Source organism: Theropithecus gelada, chromosome 7b (genome assembly GCF_003255815.1).
Source record: "Theropithecus gelada isolate Dixy chromosome 7b, Tgel_1.0, whole genome shotgun sequence".
In the NCBI taxonomy this organism is placed as follows: domain Eukaryota; kingdom Metazoa; phylum Chordata; class Mammalia; order Primates; family Cercopithecidae; genus Theropithecus; species Theropithecus gelada.
This window is the reverse complement of record NC_037675.1, coordinates 9,665,371-9,681,603: the sequence shown is the minus strand read 5'-3', so window position 1 is coordinate 9,681,603 and position 16,233 is coordinate 9,665,371. Positions and strand designations below refer to the sequence as shown.

General features: G+C 40.0%; 1 protein-coding gene across 3 annotated transcripts in view; it reads left to right on the top strand.

The window, feature by feature from the left end:
- AKAP13 (A-kinase anchoring protein 13) overlaps nucleotides 1-16,233 on the top strand; it is a 356,454-nt gene that overhangs the window by 133,185 nt on the left and 207,036 nt on the right. For all 3 annotated transcript variants that reach the window (XM_025390973.1, XM_025390974.1, XM_025390972.1), the window contains exons 3-4: nucleotides 2,658-2,805; nucleotides 14,524-14,820. In XM_025390973.1, the coding sequence (XP_025246758.1) occupies nucleotides 2,658-2,805; nucleotides 14,524-14,820 (445 nt within the window). The remainder of the gene's footprint in view (nucleotides 1-2,657; nucleotides 2,806-14,523; nucleotides 14,821-16,233) is intronic.

The following is a 16,233-nucleotide window of genomic DNA, read 5'->3' as shown; positions in this document are numbered from 1 at the left end:
GCTGACGAGTTGATGGGTGCAGCACAGCAACATGGCACAAGTATACATATGTAACAAACCTGCACATTGTGCACATGTACCCTAAAACTTAAAGTATAATAAAAATATATATATATATGAAAGCAGTTTAAAACTTATTTGTAAAAAGAGGTTCATATTGAAAGCATTGCTAAAAGGATTTCATCTGCTTATAATTAGCCACCTCCTCTGTCCCCAAAGGAAGGCCCAGACATCACTAGTATCTTGGGGCACAGAGAGTCTCCCAGCAAGATGTTGGGTCTCATGTGAGGATGAAATTCTTGATCGTGAAAAGGAAGATATATTCTTAGAATACCAGGTTAGAAATCAAAGTGAATTTTTTTTTTCCCCCTGTAAAAGTCCAGATAGTAAATAATTTAGGCTGTGGGCTAAGTTCTCATGTAATCATTACCTTCTATGGCCCATTGTAGTGCAAAACTAGCCGTGAATGGTGGGTAAATGAATGGTCTGAGTTCAATTAAACCTTTATTTGTTGACAGTGAATTTGAATTTCATGTAATTTTCACATTAAAAGGATTAAAAGGCCTTTTTTTGTCCCTAACCCTAACCCCCACCCCCACCCCCGCAAAATGTAAAACGGGATGGTGGGAGGCTGGAATTGACGTGTGGGTCATAATTTGTCAAACTATGCTGCAAAGGATGGAACTTTTCATTTGTACTTTTTTCAGGCTATGATGATATTTCAGTACCTTGAGAAATAGACTCTTCTCATACACGCTGCAAACATCTTCTTAACTGGTTGCATCATGCCAAAGGAGATTACACATATTACCAGGCTAAGCTTTTCAAAAATGTTTCCGAGAGAGTCTTATAAACAGGACAAAAGTCTAATTCTGGGTGGTAACTGAAGTCAGTGATAATTCTGTTTTACCAGCCGTGATATTCCTTGGATTAGGATACTGTTGAATGCTCCACTGTGATAGTCATAGTAGTAGTCATGGACCCGCTGGAGCATATTTTGTTAATAGACCTGGTTCCTAGGTTTGACTTGATGGTTTTTGCTTTTTAGTGTTTAGTAAAAAACTACCTTCTGCTCAGTTATACTGCTGGGCTTAGTAAATTGTGACCACAGGGTGGTATGGTTCTCTTGTTGGCGTTAATTGTTGCTAAAATTGAAAGGAAAAATCTTCTGTACGTAATGAGAATTTACTCCTCTAATTATGATGCTAAAATGTCCGGCCTTCTCTAAATTGATTTTTCTGTAGTGCATTATTAAGATTTATATAGTATTACATCTCAGTGCTTTAAACCTTGATGCTTTGTAATCTTTTGTTATGGTTACAACAGGAATTGTATAGTTTGTAATTGCAAGAATGCTAATAATTAGGACAGCATTTCATAGAATATATTTAGCCACTGGTCTTGATTTAAAAAAAAAAACTATATATAAAAACTACTAAAGAGTATTTACAGCTGGCTACGGTGGCTCACTCCTGTAATCCCAGCACTTTGGGAGGCTGAGGCGGGCAGATCGTCTGGGGTCAGGGTTCGAGACCAACCTGGCCAACATGGCAAAACCTTGTCTCTACTAAAAATACAAAAAAATTTAGCTGGGTGTGGTGGTGGGTGCTTGTAATCCCAGCTACTTGCGAGGCTGAGACACGAGGATCGCTTGAACCTAGGAGTTGGAGGTTGCAGTGAGCCGAGAGCATGCCACTGCACTCCAGCCCGGGCAACAAGAGGAAAACTCCGTCTTACCAAAAAAAAAAAAAAAACAACTGAAAGACAAAGATGTCTTACCTTCTAATAGTTGCAAAGTCATAGACAAAGTTATTGGCCCAAGATTTTTTGTCTGATTTTATGGGATTAATGTAGGGATAGATAAAGAAGAGCAGGAATGTCAGATGGTTAGGAAATACAAATTATTAGAAAAGCAGCCTCCTATTGAAATAGGTTGAAAATATTATAGACGGAGAGTTGAACATGATCCAGGAGCTTTCCTATACAGTCATGTGCTGTTTAAACTATGGCGATATGTTCTGAGAACTATGGTATTAGGTGATTTTGTTCATTGTGCAAACATCATAGCGTATACTTACACAAACTTGGATGTTGTAGCCTGTTATGCACTTAGGCTGGAGCCCAAGCTCGTCTTCTTTGCACTCTCCCCTTTCCAGGCAAGCCTATTGCTGGAGAATGTATGGACTTGGTAATGATTTATGGGATATAGAATTTAGAGAATTATTGTCAACTGGAACACAGGAGTTAAGAAGCATTCTGAGTACAAGGATGTGATCATTTATTATACCCCCTCCATCCTCTCTGCCTTATTTTTGGATTTTCTTCTCTATCTCCCCCGCCCTTGCCCTTTTTAACCCATTCATCACGTAAAGTTTTCCTTCATCTTGTTGGTTAACTTATTTGTCTAATCACCTCCACTAAAATGTAAATTTAGAGAAGGGAGAGCGATCTTATTTTCAGGTTCATTCTGTATTGTGAATGCCTGGATAATTGCCTGGCACATAAGTGCTCAATCTTTATACCTGTTTCAGCTTACTAGAATGGGGGCATGGTTTCGACGGTATATTTGATTTTCCCTTAAATATGATGTTTGATAAAGATAGGCTGCGAAGAGGAACCTTACTAATGTAAGCTTGCTATATTATTTCCTTTCCTAGGGCGATTGTGTTGTTACAGTGCTGCTTGCTGAAGAGGACAAAGTTGAAGATGATGTAGTGTTTTACTTGGTATTTTCAGGTTCCACCCTCCGTCACTGTACAAGTACTCGGAAGGTCAGTTCTGATACATTGGAGACCATTGCTCCTGGTAAGTATTTGAATGGGATCCTTACTAGCTTTTCCTAGTTCTTAAACACTTTTATTCTATGTTTATCAATATAGAGTGACAGGAAGAGTGAAGTGTAGGCAGTGTAAAAAAATTTATTAGTTTATAAAGCAGTTTGAGTATCTGGTCCTGCTGGTATTGGAGCAGATTGCCAGTTTTTTATTGCTGTGCCGTTTTATATGTATTATTGTTGTGTCAGCCACCTACCAAATTCTGTAAATTATAACTTATTTAAGAACTGGGATTATGACAGTTGAAAGCTGGTTTATCCTCCTACTTGGTAAAAATGATGTTGAAAATTCAAGGATTTAAAGATTCTAGAGAGTCTCTAGGTATATTATTTCCAAATTTTTATGGACAGGAAATAAAAGAAGGCAGTCAGGATAGATACCGATTGCTTTTCTGAAGAGTATTAGGTGTCCTTCCTTGTAACCCACAGCTCCAGTCATCTTGTTTCCTGTGATGTATATCACATCAGAAAGGCCTCCCTAGAACTTGAGGTCTGCTCTCTAGCAGGTGCCATCCAGTATCACCATTGCTGAACATTTATTATGTGTTGGTGGTGGGGAGAAACAGCTTCTTAACCTAGGTATAATTGATCAGTCCGTGACTCAGTTCTCATTAGGAAAGGAATTGAGGTAAGTTTTATAAACATAATACTTCCTATACTAGGAGCACTTTAGGGTTAAAGTTTGAGGACTGTGTGTTTGTATACCTGTGTGTGCATGTGTATCTAGAAAGGGCATATAAGTAGATACAAGGAGACTGCAAGCAGATAAAAGGGAAAAGGCAAATATAACAAGCATGGCCTGTGTCCTAACTGTGATCCTCAGTCACAGATCCCAACAAAGTCTGTTCTCTTGGTGGAGAGGGATGTACCTCAAAGCCCTTAAGCCTTTACTGGTAAGGTCCTTAAACCAGGATGGGCAGCAGGCAATTAATTTCCCAGAGTCGCTGAACTTTATGACAGCCTGGAGCTCTAAGTTTGTACCAAATCCTTGAACATTGTCCTCAGCCTACCTTTCTGAGCTCTAGTTCACATTTCTTCCCTTGACTTTGATTCTAGTACCTCTTTATATATGTCTATATAAGTACCCTTGCCCTGCCTACCCAAACCAAGCAGAATGTATATTAGACTCTGCGCCTTTCCTCTAATTTGGTCCAAATCCTGGGAAATCATTCCTGACCCGTTTGCTTTGGCCCTGGAGTCCTACCTCGTACCTGGCTTTTCTTTCATTTTCTACGAATTGTCTCTCCGCTTAGCCACATTCCAGTATTTTCCATCATGCTTATGAGGTCTGATAACTCCCCCCTTCCCATTGGCCTGAACATTCTGCTTCCTACCTGAATTTAGTCAGGCAGCTGATATGAGGTGCCTCATCACAGCAGAGGTGACAAAAGGATTAGAGTCCCTGAAAGACCTTTTACCTCTGGAAGGCCAAATGGAGAGTAAGACAACACTTTTAACATATGAGCCTTTGATATGTGTGCAAGGGTATCAATGAGATCCTTAGTTGGTGTAGTAGAAACTCTATTAACTAAGCAAAGGAGATTCCTGACCAGACCCTATTGCTCTACTTATCGCATATGAGATTTTTCTGGTTATTTGTCTTTTTCAGCTACTGTCATTTGGCTTAGTTTGGTAATTTATTGTGGAGGGGTAGAGATAGAGGCATTTTGGGGGTTAACTTGTTTTGAATTTCTTGTTTATATTATGGGTAAATTCTTTAGCCTGGACCTAAACGTCTTTAAATCTGCCTTTGTGGACTTAGACTTGTGCCTTCCCTTCCTTCAGGCCCTTACTCAGCTATCACCTCAGTGAAGCCTTTCGGTCCAGCTTATAAAAATACACAGCTGCCGCCTCTCCACATTCCCTATCCCCCTTTCCTGCTTTATTTTTGTCCATTGCACTTTTCAACTTCTCACATATATTTTACTTATTTATCTTATTTATTTTCTGTCTGCCCCAACTAAAGTGTTAGCTTTATGAGGACGAGGATTTTTGTTTGGTTTCCTCACTGGTATATGCTAAGAAGGCTTGTTCTAGGAAACTGTCACTTGATAGAACAACATTTCTACTGTGTCACACATCCTGCTTCCCAGAAGCTGCTCTTCTAGAAAGATGTGTATGTATGTGAATACACCCATACTCACACTCACATGTAACCCCCTCCCCGCCCTGTTTTTTTTGGTTTGTTTTGTTTGTTTGTTTGTTTGTTTTAAATAAATTCAAAAGGAGTCTCTGGCTTGTTGAGTTGCATTTTTAGCTTGGAGAAGGAGTCCGATGATTTTTGTGCATCAGTTAGCTGCATTGATAGCCTCAGATTTCCTGTTTGCTGAGAGCAGTGCTAGATTATTCAAGAATCTTCATGGAAAGTCCAGTCTTCGTGGAAAGTCCATGCAGTGCACTGTGCATCCCAGTTCCTGGATAAGTGTGCATGGTCTGTTTGTTGCAGCAGCTACTGCCTACAGGGATGTCTCTGCACTCTTTGTGCTTATGTGTGGGACGAGCTCTGCAATTCCTAGTCATTTTGGCTAAGAGAAGAAACAGAGCTTTGTGCCTTGTTCTTGCCCCCCATCCCCCACCCCAAAAAGGAGTCATGCTCTGTTGCCCAGGCTGGAATGCAATGGCACGATCTTAGCTCACTATAACCTCCATCTCCTGGGTTCAAGCAATTCTCCTGCCTCAGCCTCCTGAGTAGCTGGGATTACAGGCGTGTGCCACCATGCCTGGCTAAATTTCGTATTTTTAGTAGAGGTGGGGTTTCACCATGTTGGCCAGGCTGGTCTTGAACTCCTGACCTCGTGATCTGCCCACCTTGGCCTCCCAAAGTGCTAGGATTACAGGCATGAGCCACCGTGCCCAGCCTCTTCTTGCTTTTATTATTATTATTATTATTATTTTTTTTTTTTTGAGACGGAGTCTTGCTCCGTCGCCCAGGCTGGAGTGCAGTGGCCGGATCTCAGCTCACTGCAAGCTCCGCCTCCCGGGTTCACGCCATTCTCCTGCCTCAGCCTCCCGAGTAGCTGGGACTACAGGCGTCCGCCACATCGCCCGGCTAGTTTTTTGTTATTTTTTAGTAGAGACGGGGTTTCACCATGTTAGCCAGGATGGTCTCGATCTCCTGACCTCGTGATCCACCCGTCTCATTATTATTATTTTTTTATTTTTCATGTTTCATCCAGATTGCTGGCTCTGATTTTTCTTTGAGTTCTCTGTATGTTTCACTGTGTTTTGTAACATTTTAGTTTTTCCTAAAACCAAAGGATTGATTAACCCTCAAAAGGCAGCTACTTTTCAATGTTAGTCTGTAATCTTTTATCAAATCAATATTTCCCTAAATAGGGTTGACACATAGACATTCTAAATTATCTCCTAATAAATTATTTTGACTTCAGATATTGAAATTGCAGGCCTGTCTCCCACCCATCTCTGTTTTCTCTCTTTTTTTTTTTTTTGCATGTTTTGTAATAAGTCCTACATTGAAGTGTATATGTCTGTCTATCCCTCCCTCCTGCCCCCTCCTTCCCCATCCCCCCCGTGTGTGTGTGTGTGTGTGTGTGTGTGTGTGTGTGTGTGTTTGCATGTGTCTGTAATTATAAAGAAGTTGTAAAGACCTTTTAAAGTAGTTATGATGTGATTTCCCCTCCTTTTTAAAAATAAAGTATTTTAAGCATAAGTAGTAACATCTTAGAGGGCAGGTAGGTGGAGACTTTGACTTTCTACTTTATCTATCTTTGAATTTTTTTTTTTTTTTTTTTTTTTGAGATGGAGTCTCACTCTGTCGCCCAGGCTGGAGTGCAGTGGCCGGATCTTGGCTCACTGCAAGCTCCACCTCCTGAGTTCACACCATTCTCCTGCCTCAGCCTCCTGAGTAGCTGGGACTAAAGGCACCTGCCACCATGCCCAGCTAATTTTTTTGTATTTTTAGTAGAGACGGGGTTTCACCGTGTTAGCCAGGATGGTCTCGATCTCCTGACCTTGTGATCCACCCGCCTTGGCCTCCCAAAGTGCTGGGATTATAGTCGTGAGCCACCGCGCCCAACCTGAATTGTTTAAATGTTTACAGTGAGCTTGTTATTTGTATGATACATAGTAATTTTCGATGAAAACATTTTGATTGCTGAAAAGAATGTCTTCTCTTTTGAAAATAAATCCATCTTTGTGTTGATTAACACTGGAGGCCAACCACAGCTTTATAATAAAATATTACATTCAAAACACCTATGAAAGTAGCTCATTCAAGAATATAATTTGCTTTGAAATGTAGCTTGAGATGGAAATATACTTCTAATAATGAAAGGTGTTGCCTTAGTAATAAATGAAAATAATATTCCATTATTGTCCCTCCATAGAAAACAAATAAAATCCTAAATGACATTTTAATTAACCAGTGATTTTTCTCGAGAGATAAAGCTGAGATTTGTTTTTTTAAGACCTAGGTAGGATTGGCAAATAGTGTACAGAAATCTGGACATCCTTTGAAGATAATTCTTGGGGTGAGATGGGGGCATAGAGTACTGTTTTATTGTGTTCATTTTTATTACTGAAACTGTGAATTTAGACCAAGTAGTGATTTCAGAATAGGAGATGGAACAGAATGTTTAGTGGTTTTTGTATACTGTTTTTGTAAAAGACTTTGGTGCAGAATCTTTCATAAAATGAAATCTTTTTTCAGCCATGTCTGTTGTTTATTTTTAGAATTCATAGCAAGTGTTCTTGTTTGAAGAACTGCAAACCTTTATTGACTCCAAATTTGACTCAGCTCTTTTATATTTTCCTTTTCTTTTTCACTGATAAGGGAAGGTACTTTATGAAGTAGATTTGTCATTAAAAAAGAAAAATACATTTACCTGATCAGAAGTTCTTTGGGGTTTAAAGAAAAAAGTTACAGCCCAGATTACAACAAATGGTCTGAGTTATAATGTGTTATGTCTTTCTTTTTCTTCCTTTCTCTCTCTCTCTCTTTTTTTTTTTTTGGAGACAGAGTCTCAGTCTTTTGTCCAGGCTGAAGTGCAGTGGCATAATCACAGCTCAGTGCAGGCTTGACCTCCCAGGCTCAAGTTATCCTTCTACCCCAGCCTCCCAAGTAGCACTCACCATCATGAGTGGCTACTTTGTGTGTGTGTGTGTGTGTGTGTGTGTGTGTGTGTGTGTGTGTGTGTTTAGAGATGGTGTCTCCCTGTGTTGCCCAGACTGGTTTCAAACTCCTGGGCTAAGTGATCTTTCTGCCTCCACCTAGCAAAGTGTTGGAATTATAGGCGTGAGCCACCATGCTTGGCCTCTTTCATTTCTTGTGAACCAAGAATTACTTTCTAGCAGCAGATGTCCAGTATTACCAAATTGAATAGCATATTTGAAAAGAAGATGTAGATTTTTAATTTAATGTACTTAATTAGAGAATTCTGACACCCCCCATCCCCCAGCCCAGCCCTGCCCCTGGCAATGCCTGCCAAGGTAATCAGTTATTTTTATTGGACTTTTTCTATAACAGTCTCCCTATTCTGAAATATCTTACTATAAAGCTTTCTTTAGACAGATGAAATTTTAAATTCTGCAAAACTTAAATTACTGTCCGAATGCTAGTTAGTACATATAGTGGTTATACTGGAAAAACAGACTGAGAACTAGTTGAAAAACAAAAAGAAATCCGTTATCTGCTGTCCTTAGTTGTAATGTTATGAGGTAAGTATATATTTCATAACTTTGGAACCATGAACACAGCACTGGAATCCTAGGGCATACAATATTAAGGGAGTGATATCCTCCCAAGGGGGTGAAAGTTGCCTTTTGGGGAACAAAAAAGACTTACTGTGTGTATGTAAAACACAGTTAAACAAATTTGTGGTGTATCTGTGGTATTAAAGTTTCATGAAGTGAGGGGTGAATAGAGAATAATGTCTGAAAAGGCTCTTTGGGGTATAACAGAAGAAAAGGCTCAGAAACACTGCCTTAGAGGTGTCGGCTGGAATATAGCAGAGCACATTTTTAGCATTAAATCTCTCCTTCCTCCTCTAAAATGTACATGGTGAAATTCCTGTGCCTACTCTTTGTTCTCTTCTGATTAAATACTCCTGTACACATAGAGACATTTTACACATATACCAAATTTGCACACTACCATTAGGTCACCAAAACCCAGCAGTGGGTGTGTACTTCTGCACAAAATCCTATTTCTTATTAGAGTCTGGATCTGAAGACTGAAAATTTGTTTCTTTTAACCCTATCGTAGGCACTTCAGAAGAAAGAAAAAGACACCAAACTTTTAGAGACTTTGATGCCAAACTGAAGTAATCAAGATATTATTTTTATATTTTCCATCATTTTTTCTCTTAGAAGGTGACGTCTGTGTGGGACTGGGCTTGGCTGGCCCAGCACTTTTAGGGTTTCTTTTTGGATAGCTGATGAAACAAAGTTCCTACTGTTTCATCCTCAAAAGAGAGGGCCCAGATGGGATGCATTCCACTTTTAGCTTAATAGGAAATGAAGTAATTCTTGGGCTGTACTTCAGCAGTTTTGTTTATCAGTAGCAATATTTCGTTTCCATGGGTGCGGTGCTCCATATAGTGAGAAGGAGCCTGCCGGAGAGCTCTCCCAACCTCGCACACACACACCTCCTGACCTGCCAGCATAAAAAAAGGTGCAGATTAGATGATTTTAAGAGGACCATCAGTAGTTAAGTTTTTGTTTCTCACCTAGGTGCTCCTGTGTTTTTGTTTATTCTTTCCCTCCTCTCTTTATTTTGTTATTTCTGCAGTGCCAATGGCAAGCTTTGTTGGGCCATGCTGCAGAAGCTCTTTGTAGAGTGTTAGGGATCTGTTTTCCTTGAGTTTCCTAAACAGAAGCACTTTAATAGCTAATGATAAAAACTACCAGTTTTAGATGCCCATTTTATGCCAGGTACTTTGTGCACAATCCATAAGGTTGATGGTGTTCTCATTTTGTGTACAAAGAAAACAGGCTTCAAGGTTGAATGACTTTCTCAGGATAACCAAATCTGTTGAAGTGGAGCTGGAGTTCAAACCTAATATTTTGTACTTGACAGCTAATTGCCAGCATACTTGAGGAGGATCCCTACAATGTACTCAGCTGGGAGCAGACTTCTCCCACCCCATAATTTATATTTGTCTTGTAAGTGGACTTGATAGTATGAGAAGTTCAGAAATTAATTCATAATTTAAAATATGGAATTAAAGTTTGGCCATGTTTCTTCCAATAGTTTCTCTCTCTCCTTCCCCTCTATAAATCCTCTAGAGTAACTGCCTTCAGAAATTCAGTAAAATTTTCAAAACTTCCCTTTTTAAAAAAAGATTGGGATTTTTATTTTCCTTTCTTGTTACCAGGAAATTGAATGAAAGGAAAAACGCCATGGAACTAATTGAAAATCCTGCTATTGTTCTTCCTACTGCAGCTTCTGTTTTTATGCAGAAAGTTAGATTGTGGTTATTATATCAAATTGGATACAGTTTCCCATCCCCGTGTCTTTGCAGTGTAATTGTAGACATTGTTAATAACCCTGCAGTCTTTATGTACAAAGGCAGTCATAAGACTAATGGCCCTCTTGCAAATTGTCGTGTCTCTAGAGCTAATTTATGATAGTAAGAGGTTTGGTGTAGGCCTATGGCGTGATTTGTTTTATTATTGAGTCTGTATTATGTAACTTTTTAAAAAATGCTGATATCCCCCCCAGGTGCTTTATCAGAAAGGTTATAGGAATTAAAAAATAATCTTGAGAGCCACTTGAGCCTAATGGAAAACATTAATGTGAGACAGTAGGCCAACCTGGTATGGTTGATTTCCAGACAGTAGGGTGAGGTACTTTATTCTTGATCAGTAGTAATGCTTCCAATGTGCTCTTAAGTTTAATAAAGACTAATCCAGGAAACCCTGAGTTCCCCACTCATCTTTTAACCCTCAGGTTTTCTTTTGAAAAAGAAGCCTCTAATCACACCAAACAAATTCCAGATTTATGGCATATTTTACTTAAGATGATTCATAGTCTCTTCTTCAGATTTTGAATTCATATCTGAAGGGAAAACATTGGATTAACAATTGGACAGTTTCTGAGATATCTCTTTCATGGCTATTTCTGACATTCTTCCTTCTCTGTTATACAGTTTGATTTTCGTTGTACACAGAGCTGACAGTAGCTCACACATCCATCCATTCATCTGCTAACAAACTCTGCTAATGCAGCAGAAAGAGATAATCGTACTGGTGTTGCCAAGCACAACACCCCCACATGCACACACCCATCACGCCTTGTTCTGTTTCTCTCCCTGTAGTTCGCCCTCATCCCATTCTGCCTCAGTAAACAGTCATTTTAGCAATTCCAGACAAATTTCTGTGCAGATACTTTACTTTGGCACTTCACAGTTTTGGGTAAGGTAACTTTGCTTCATCATGGCTTTTTGCCGTGTGAATGATGTTTACTTTTAGTGGTATTGTGACTCCCTTTCTGATTCAAGGGTTCAGGTTTCTCATCTTTGCATAGGCTTGAGGAAGGAAAGTGATAAGAAAGGAAAAGGACTGGTTAAATGGGTACGGCAGTGGATATTCTGTTTTACATAGTGTAATCTCTCTTCTAAGGCACTGTGAATTTAAGGTTTGAAAGCATAATTCAATTTGGATCTCAGATTACTTACATCATCATCATTGAATTGTGAAATTTTGGTCTTTATTGACATTTATTCAAATCTACCGCAAAGGACTTCCAGAAGTTTACAGATTAGCTTAATTTTGGATAAATGGTACAATGCTATATATTGATTCTATTGACGAACCACAGCATTTCTTCTTTAAAGCAGTTCTCCTGACTGACATACATATCACTCCATCCATCCATCGTTTATCCATCCACCATCAGTTTATTTGGAAATTAAGTGAGGCTATGTATGATGTTTCAGGTGATAATATTAAAGAATTTAGGAGGCCCCTTCTAGATTTTATTTATTTATTTATTTGTTTGTTTATTTATTTATTTATTTATTTATTTATTTATTCAGAGACAGGGTCTGTGTCTCCCAGGCTGGAGTCCAGTGGCACGATCTTGGCTCATGGCAACCTCCGCCTCCCAGGTTTAAGCGATTCTCCTGCCTCAGGCTCCCTAGTAGCTGGGACTACAGATGCCTGGCTAATTTTTGTTTTTAGTACAGACAGAGTCTCGCTGTGTTGGCCAGTCTGGTCTCGAACTCCTGGCCTCAAGCGATCTGCCTGCCTTGGCCTCCCAAAGTGCTGGGATTACAATGTGAGTCATCACACCTGGCCTAAGTCCTTCTTAATTGCCATCTCCTTTGTGAAATCTTCCTGCTTTTGCCCACATATGGAATGCACCACTCCTCTCCCCAAATTGCACTGTATTTAGATATTTAGATATTTTAGATAGGAAAGTTCTTGTAGAAGTCCTCTCATTTTGACTTACGTTGCAGTTTTCTGCATCTTGTTTGATTCTCTGTTATGGACCTTAAATCTCTGAGGAATTGAGACTCCTTACTTTACTCATCTTCACCTTCTGATCATAGTGCCTGGACTTGATGGATGTCTAGCTTTTAGCTCTTGAATAAAACTGAGTCAGATGTTAGAGAATATTTTAAAGGAAACATTTTCTGCTAGAAAAATAGACAAACCTTACTAAAGGAATCATTTGGCTTGTTTCTGCTAACATTGATGTCTGTGTAGTTAGGCTGGCTGCCCTTCAAAAAAATATTGCTTTTTCCCCCTAATTCTCTTTCATATATTAAATGTATAAATACCACGTATATATTATTATAAAGTGTGCATGCGTATGCACATGCTCGCGCTTGCACACACACACCAAGCAGAGGATGTTTCGGCTTCCTACAGCCTTTAGAAGGAATTCGACTTGGAAGGCAGTGGGACTATCGTGTGGATTCAGTGTTCATGTGAAGACTTATCTTCATGGTTCATGAACCAATTATTCTTGCTTAAAAGTCATACTAGCCCATCATTCCAAGTGTTAGGCTCCTCTCAGGCAGGGACTTAGCTCTTAGCCTTCTTCCTCTTCAAACACATTGCCCTATTGATAGGCAATGTGATACAAAACCCTTGCCTCCTGTTATAATAGACCATGTCCTTTGGCATCAGCCTTGACTCTGAATAGTGAATTCTGCACCTTAATATCTGTGTAACATGGGGCAAGTTACTTCTTTAAGTCTCAGTTTCTAATCATAAATTGAGGACAATACATGCCTCATAAAATTGTTGTGGAGAGAAATGACTCAGATGCCTGATGTGTACTAGGTACTTGCTTGGCAAATACTTCCTACCATCCTAGAAGTACACAGCAGTGAGAGATTTCTTTTGCCACAGGATGAAGGGCTTAAGGAGGCCCTTGGGAAAAAAGCATGTGGAAAATCAACTTATTTATTATTCTGATAACATGGAAAAAACATTGTCTCTTTCAAAGACAGCAGAAAGCTTAGTTTGTTCCAAGTCTGAAACCTCTGTTGGCCTGTGCCCGTGGTATGGAAATTCAGTCTCAGGGACCATATAAAGGGTTTCTCTACATGCCCTTAGCTGTAGAAGAGTGGCCTGAATGTTAGAGATTCAGGGAAGTGGCATGTGCATGGGGTGCCCGTGATTAATCAGGCAGAGCACGAAGTGGTATCACCCAAACAAAAACATGAACTTTACTTTCTTTCCTTTTTTGTCATCAGAAAGATAATGGAAGAAAGATGATGATAGGAGCATAGTTCTGGCTGTTTGAGATCAGTGTGTGGAAACAGGGGAAATACAATACGCGTTGTGATGAGTATATTCTGAATATTGGAAATATTTAATTCTGTGAGGCTAAAAATTCAAAAGAAAGCCCAATCCTCCAAGAAGGTCTTACCCGTAGACATGTGGTGTTAAATCTTGCTGACCTGACTTCAGCCGAGCTCTTTGCAGTGGCATGCAGTTTTCTGCCTCCAATCACCACTCCTGAGGTGCCTGCCAGTCTGTACACTGGGCACCATGGAGTCCTTGGCATGTTTGCGTTTCCTGAACTGGGCTCCCAGCCACAGCATTGCATTATCCTCATGCAAACCAGGTAATTTCATTGAAGTCCTCATTACATTAGTGGCTGAGATGGGAAAGAATGTGTATCTGAGAACAAAAATCAATATTTATTTTTTAGGCCTTGGATTGCTCATAGTAGTAAAATAAAATCAAGTAATTGTGTACTTTTCCAAGTGCTTCATCATGTGAGCCTTTGTATTGTGATAATAAAGCAAGTGCTAGTGAATCTGTAAAATTCTTCCTATATAACTTGTATGAGTGATATTTTTTCCTGTTATGTTTTCAGATCTAATTTAGTTCAGTAGCTATTGGACTTTCCATCGTATGCTAGGCCTTGCCGGTCCTTCAGCTTTCATTCTTAAATCTGTTTAAACTGAATAGCCCTTGTTGATATTCAGAGCCTGTTCAGTTCCAGATACCATATTATAGGCATGGTGAAAGCTGGGATACAGAGTTTTTTGTTCTTTGTTAAGGGAACTCATATTTGCAAATAATGTTAAAAGCTGAAAATGGAGTTTTAAGAAGTTTGGAAAAATGCTGTCAGAGCTTAAGAGGAAGGAGGGGTGTTTTTTAGGAGGAGAAATTTGTATGTCATGAAATAAGAGCTAAGAGGATTCACCAGCGTCGTTTCAGCAGTGAGGCTCTAATACTGTTTTCTTTGCTGCCTGTGTTTTCTTTAGGTCATGATTGCTGTGAGACAGTGAAGGTGCAGCTCTGTGCTTCCAAAGAGGGCCTTCCTGTGTTTGTGGTGGCTGAAGAAGACTTTCATTTCATCCAGGATGAAGCGTATGATGCAGCTCAATTCCTGGCAACCAGTGCTGGAAATCAGCAGGCTCTGAACTTTACCCGTTTTCTTGACCAGTCAGGACCCCCATCTGGGGATGTGAATTCCCTTGATAAGAAGGTAGTGCTGGCATTCAGGCACCTGAAGCTGCCCGCGGAGTGGAATGTGTTGGGGACAGATCAGAGTTTGCATGGTGAGAATTTATATGATCTACAAACAAACTTTAAGTTTGTGATATTTCTGTTTTTGTAATGGGGCTGCTTTTCTGTAGTCATCATATTCAGGTCTTCCACAGCGGCTGAGTAAATCTTAGAACTACTGTAGGAAGGTGGCCTCCATGGCATCTTTTCTAAGTTCTTCAGCTGAGCTGTTAAGCATGTTGTTGCAGCAAAATGACCCTAGGGACTACCCAAGGAGAGTGGCACATCACCTTCTTGTGGGTCTGGATTTCAGACATGATCTCTCAAGTATAGAAAGTGACACGTTCTTCGTGAGGAGAGCAGCAGAGTTACTTTTTGGTGTTTAATGATCAAAGACATGGTTTTCATTATTATATGCTGAAGTTCTCTAAGATAGCCTGGAAGTGAAGGGGAGGAAAGATTGGGCAGTGAGTGGGAGGAGCATGAGAACAGGGTGTGCTCTGAGAAACCACACACTTCCTTAACCAGGTTAGTGTCACTCTTACTGACTTATCTGTTGGCCCTCTCTATGAGAATTCACTGAAGAAAGGACTTTTCTTTTTTTTTTGAGATGGGCTTTTGCTGTTGTTGGCCAGGCTAGAGTGCAGTGGCGTGATCTCGGCTCACTGCCACCTCCACCTCCTGGGTTCAGGTGATTCTCCTGCCTCAGTCTCCCAAGTAGCTGGGATTACAGGCATGTGCCACCATACCCGGCTAATTTTGTTTGTTTGTTTGTTTTAGTAGGGACAGAGTTGCACCATGTTAGTCAGGCTGGCCTCGAACTCCTGACCTCAGGTAATCTACCTGCCTCAGCCTCCCAAAGTGCTGGGATTATAGGCGTGAGCCACTGCACCCGGCCAGAACTCCACTTTTTCAAAAACATTTACATAGTAAGTCCTCTTACTCAAACAAGGGTTTTCCCACATAATTCTAGTAGCAAATGACATCTACTTGATGTTATAATTGTATAGTATAGATGTTTTAAAGTGAAACATAATGTGTACCTGGAGTTCAGTAAGTAACATCCGGTTTCCCTTCTGAGTTCAATCGAACAATTTAGGAGTCCTGAGATAGAGATCAAAATGTTTACTTTATTACTGATGAAATCTAGATTGGAAGCCTGATGTTAGAGCTCCTGCCAGAAGGGTCTGCTTGTACTTTCTATGTCTTCAGTGAAAGAGCTGGTCAGTCACTCCACGGCCCTGTAGAGTCTACCCAGCCTTGAGTACTGAATTTTGTTGGGTGAGCACACCACAAGTCACCCTCTCCACAGGTGAGAAGTTCCTGAGGAGGAATACCCACAGGGGCCTGAGCCATGGCATAGTTTCTACACTCAGATGAGTTTTGTCTTCTTCCACGGAAGAATGGTAAAGAGGTCTTTGCCAGCTTTGATTCTCTTAAATCTACTAAATGTAACAGTTAAGACT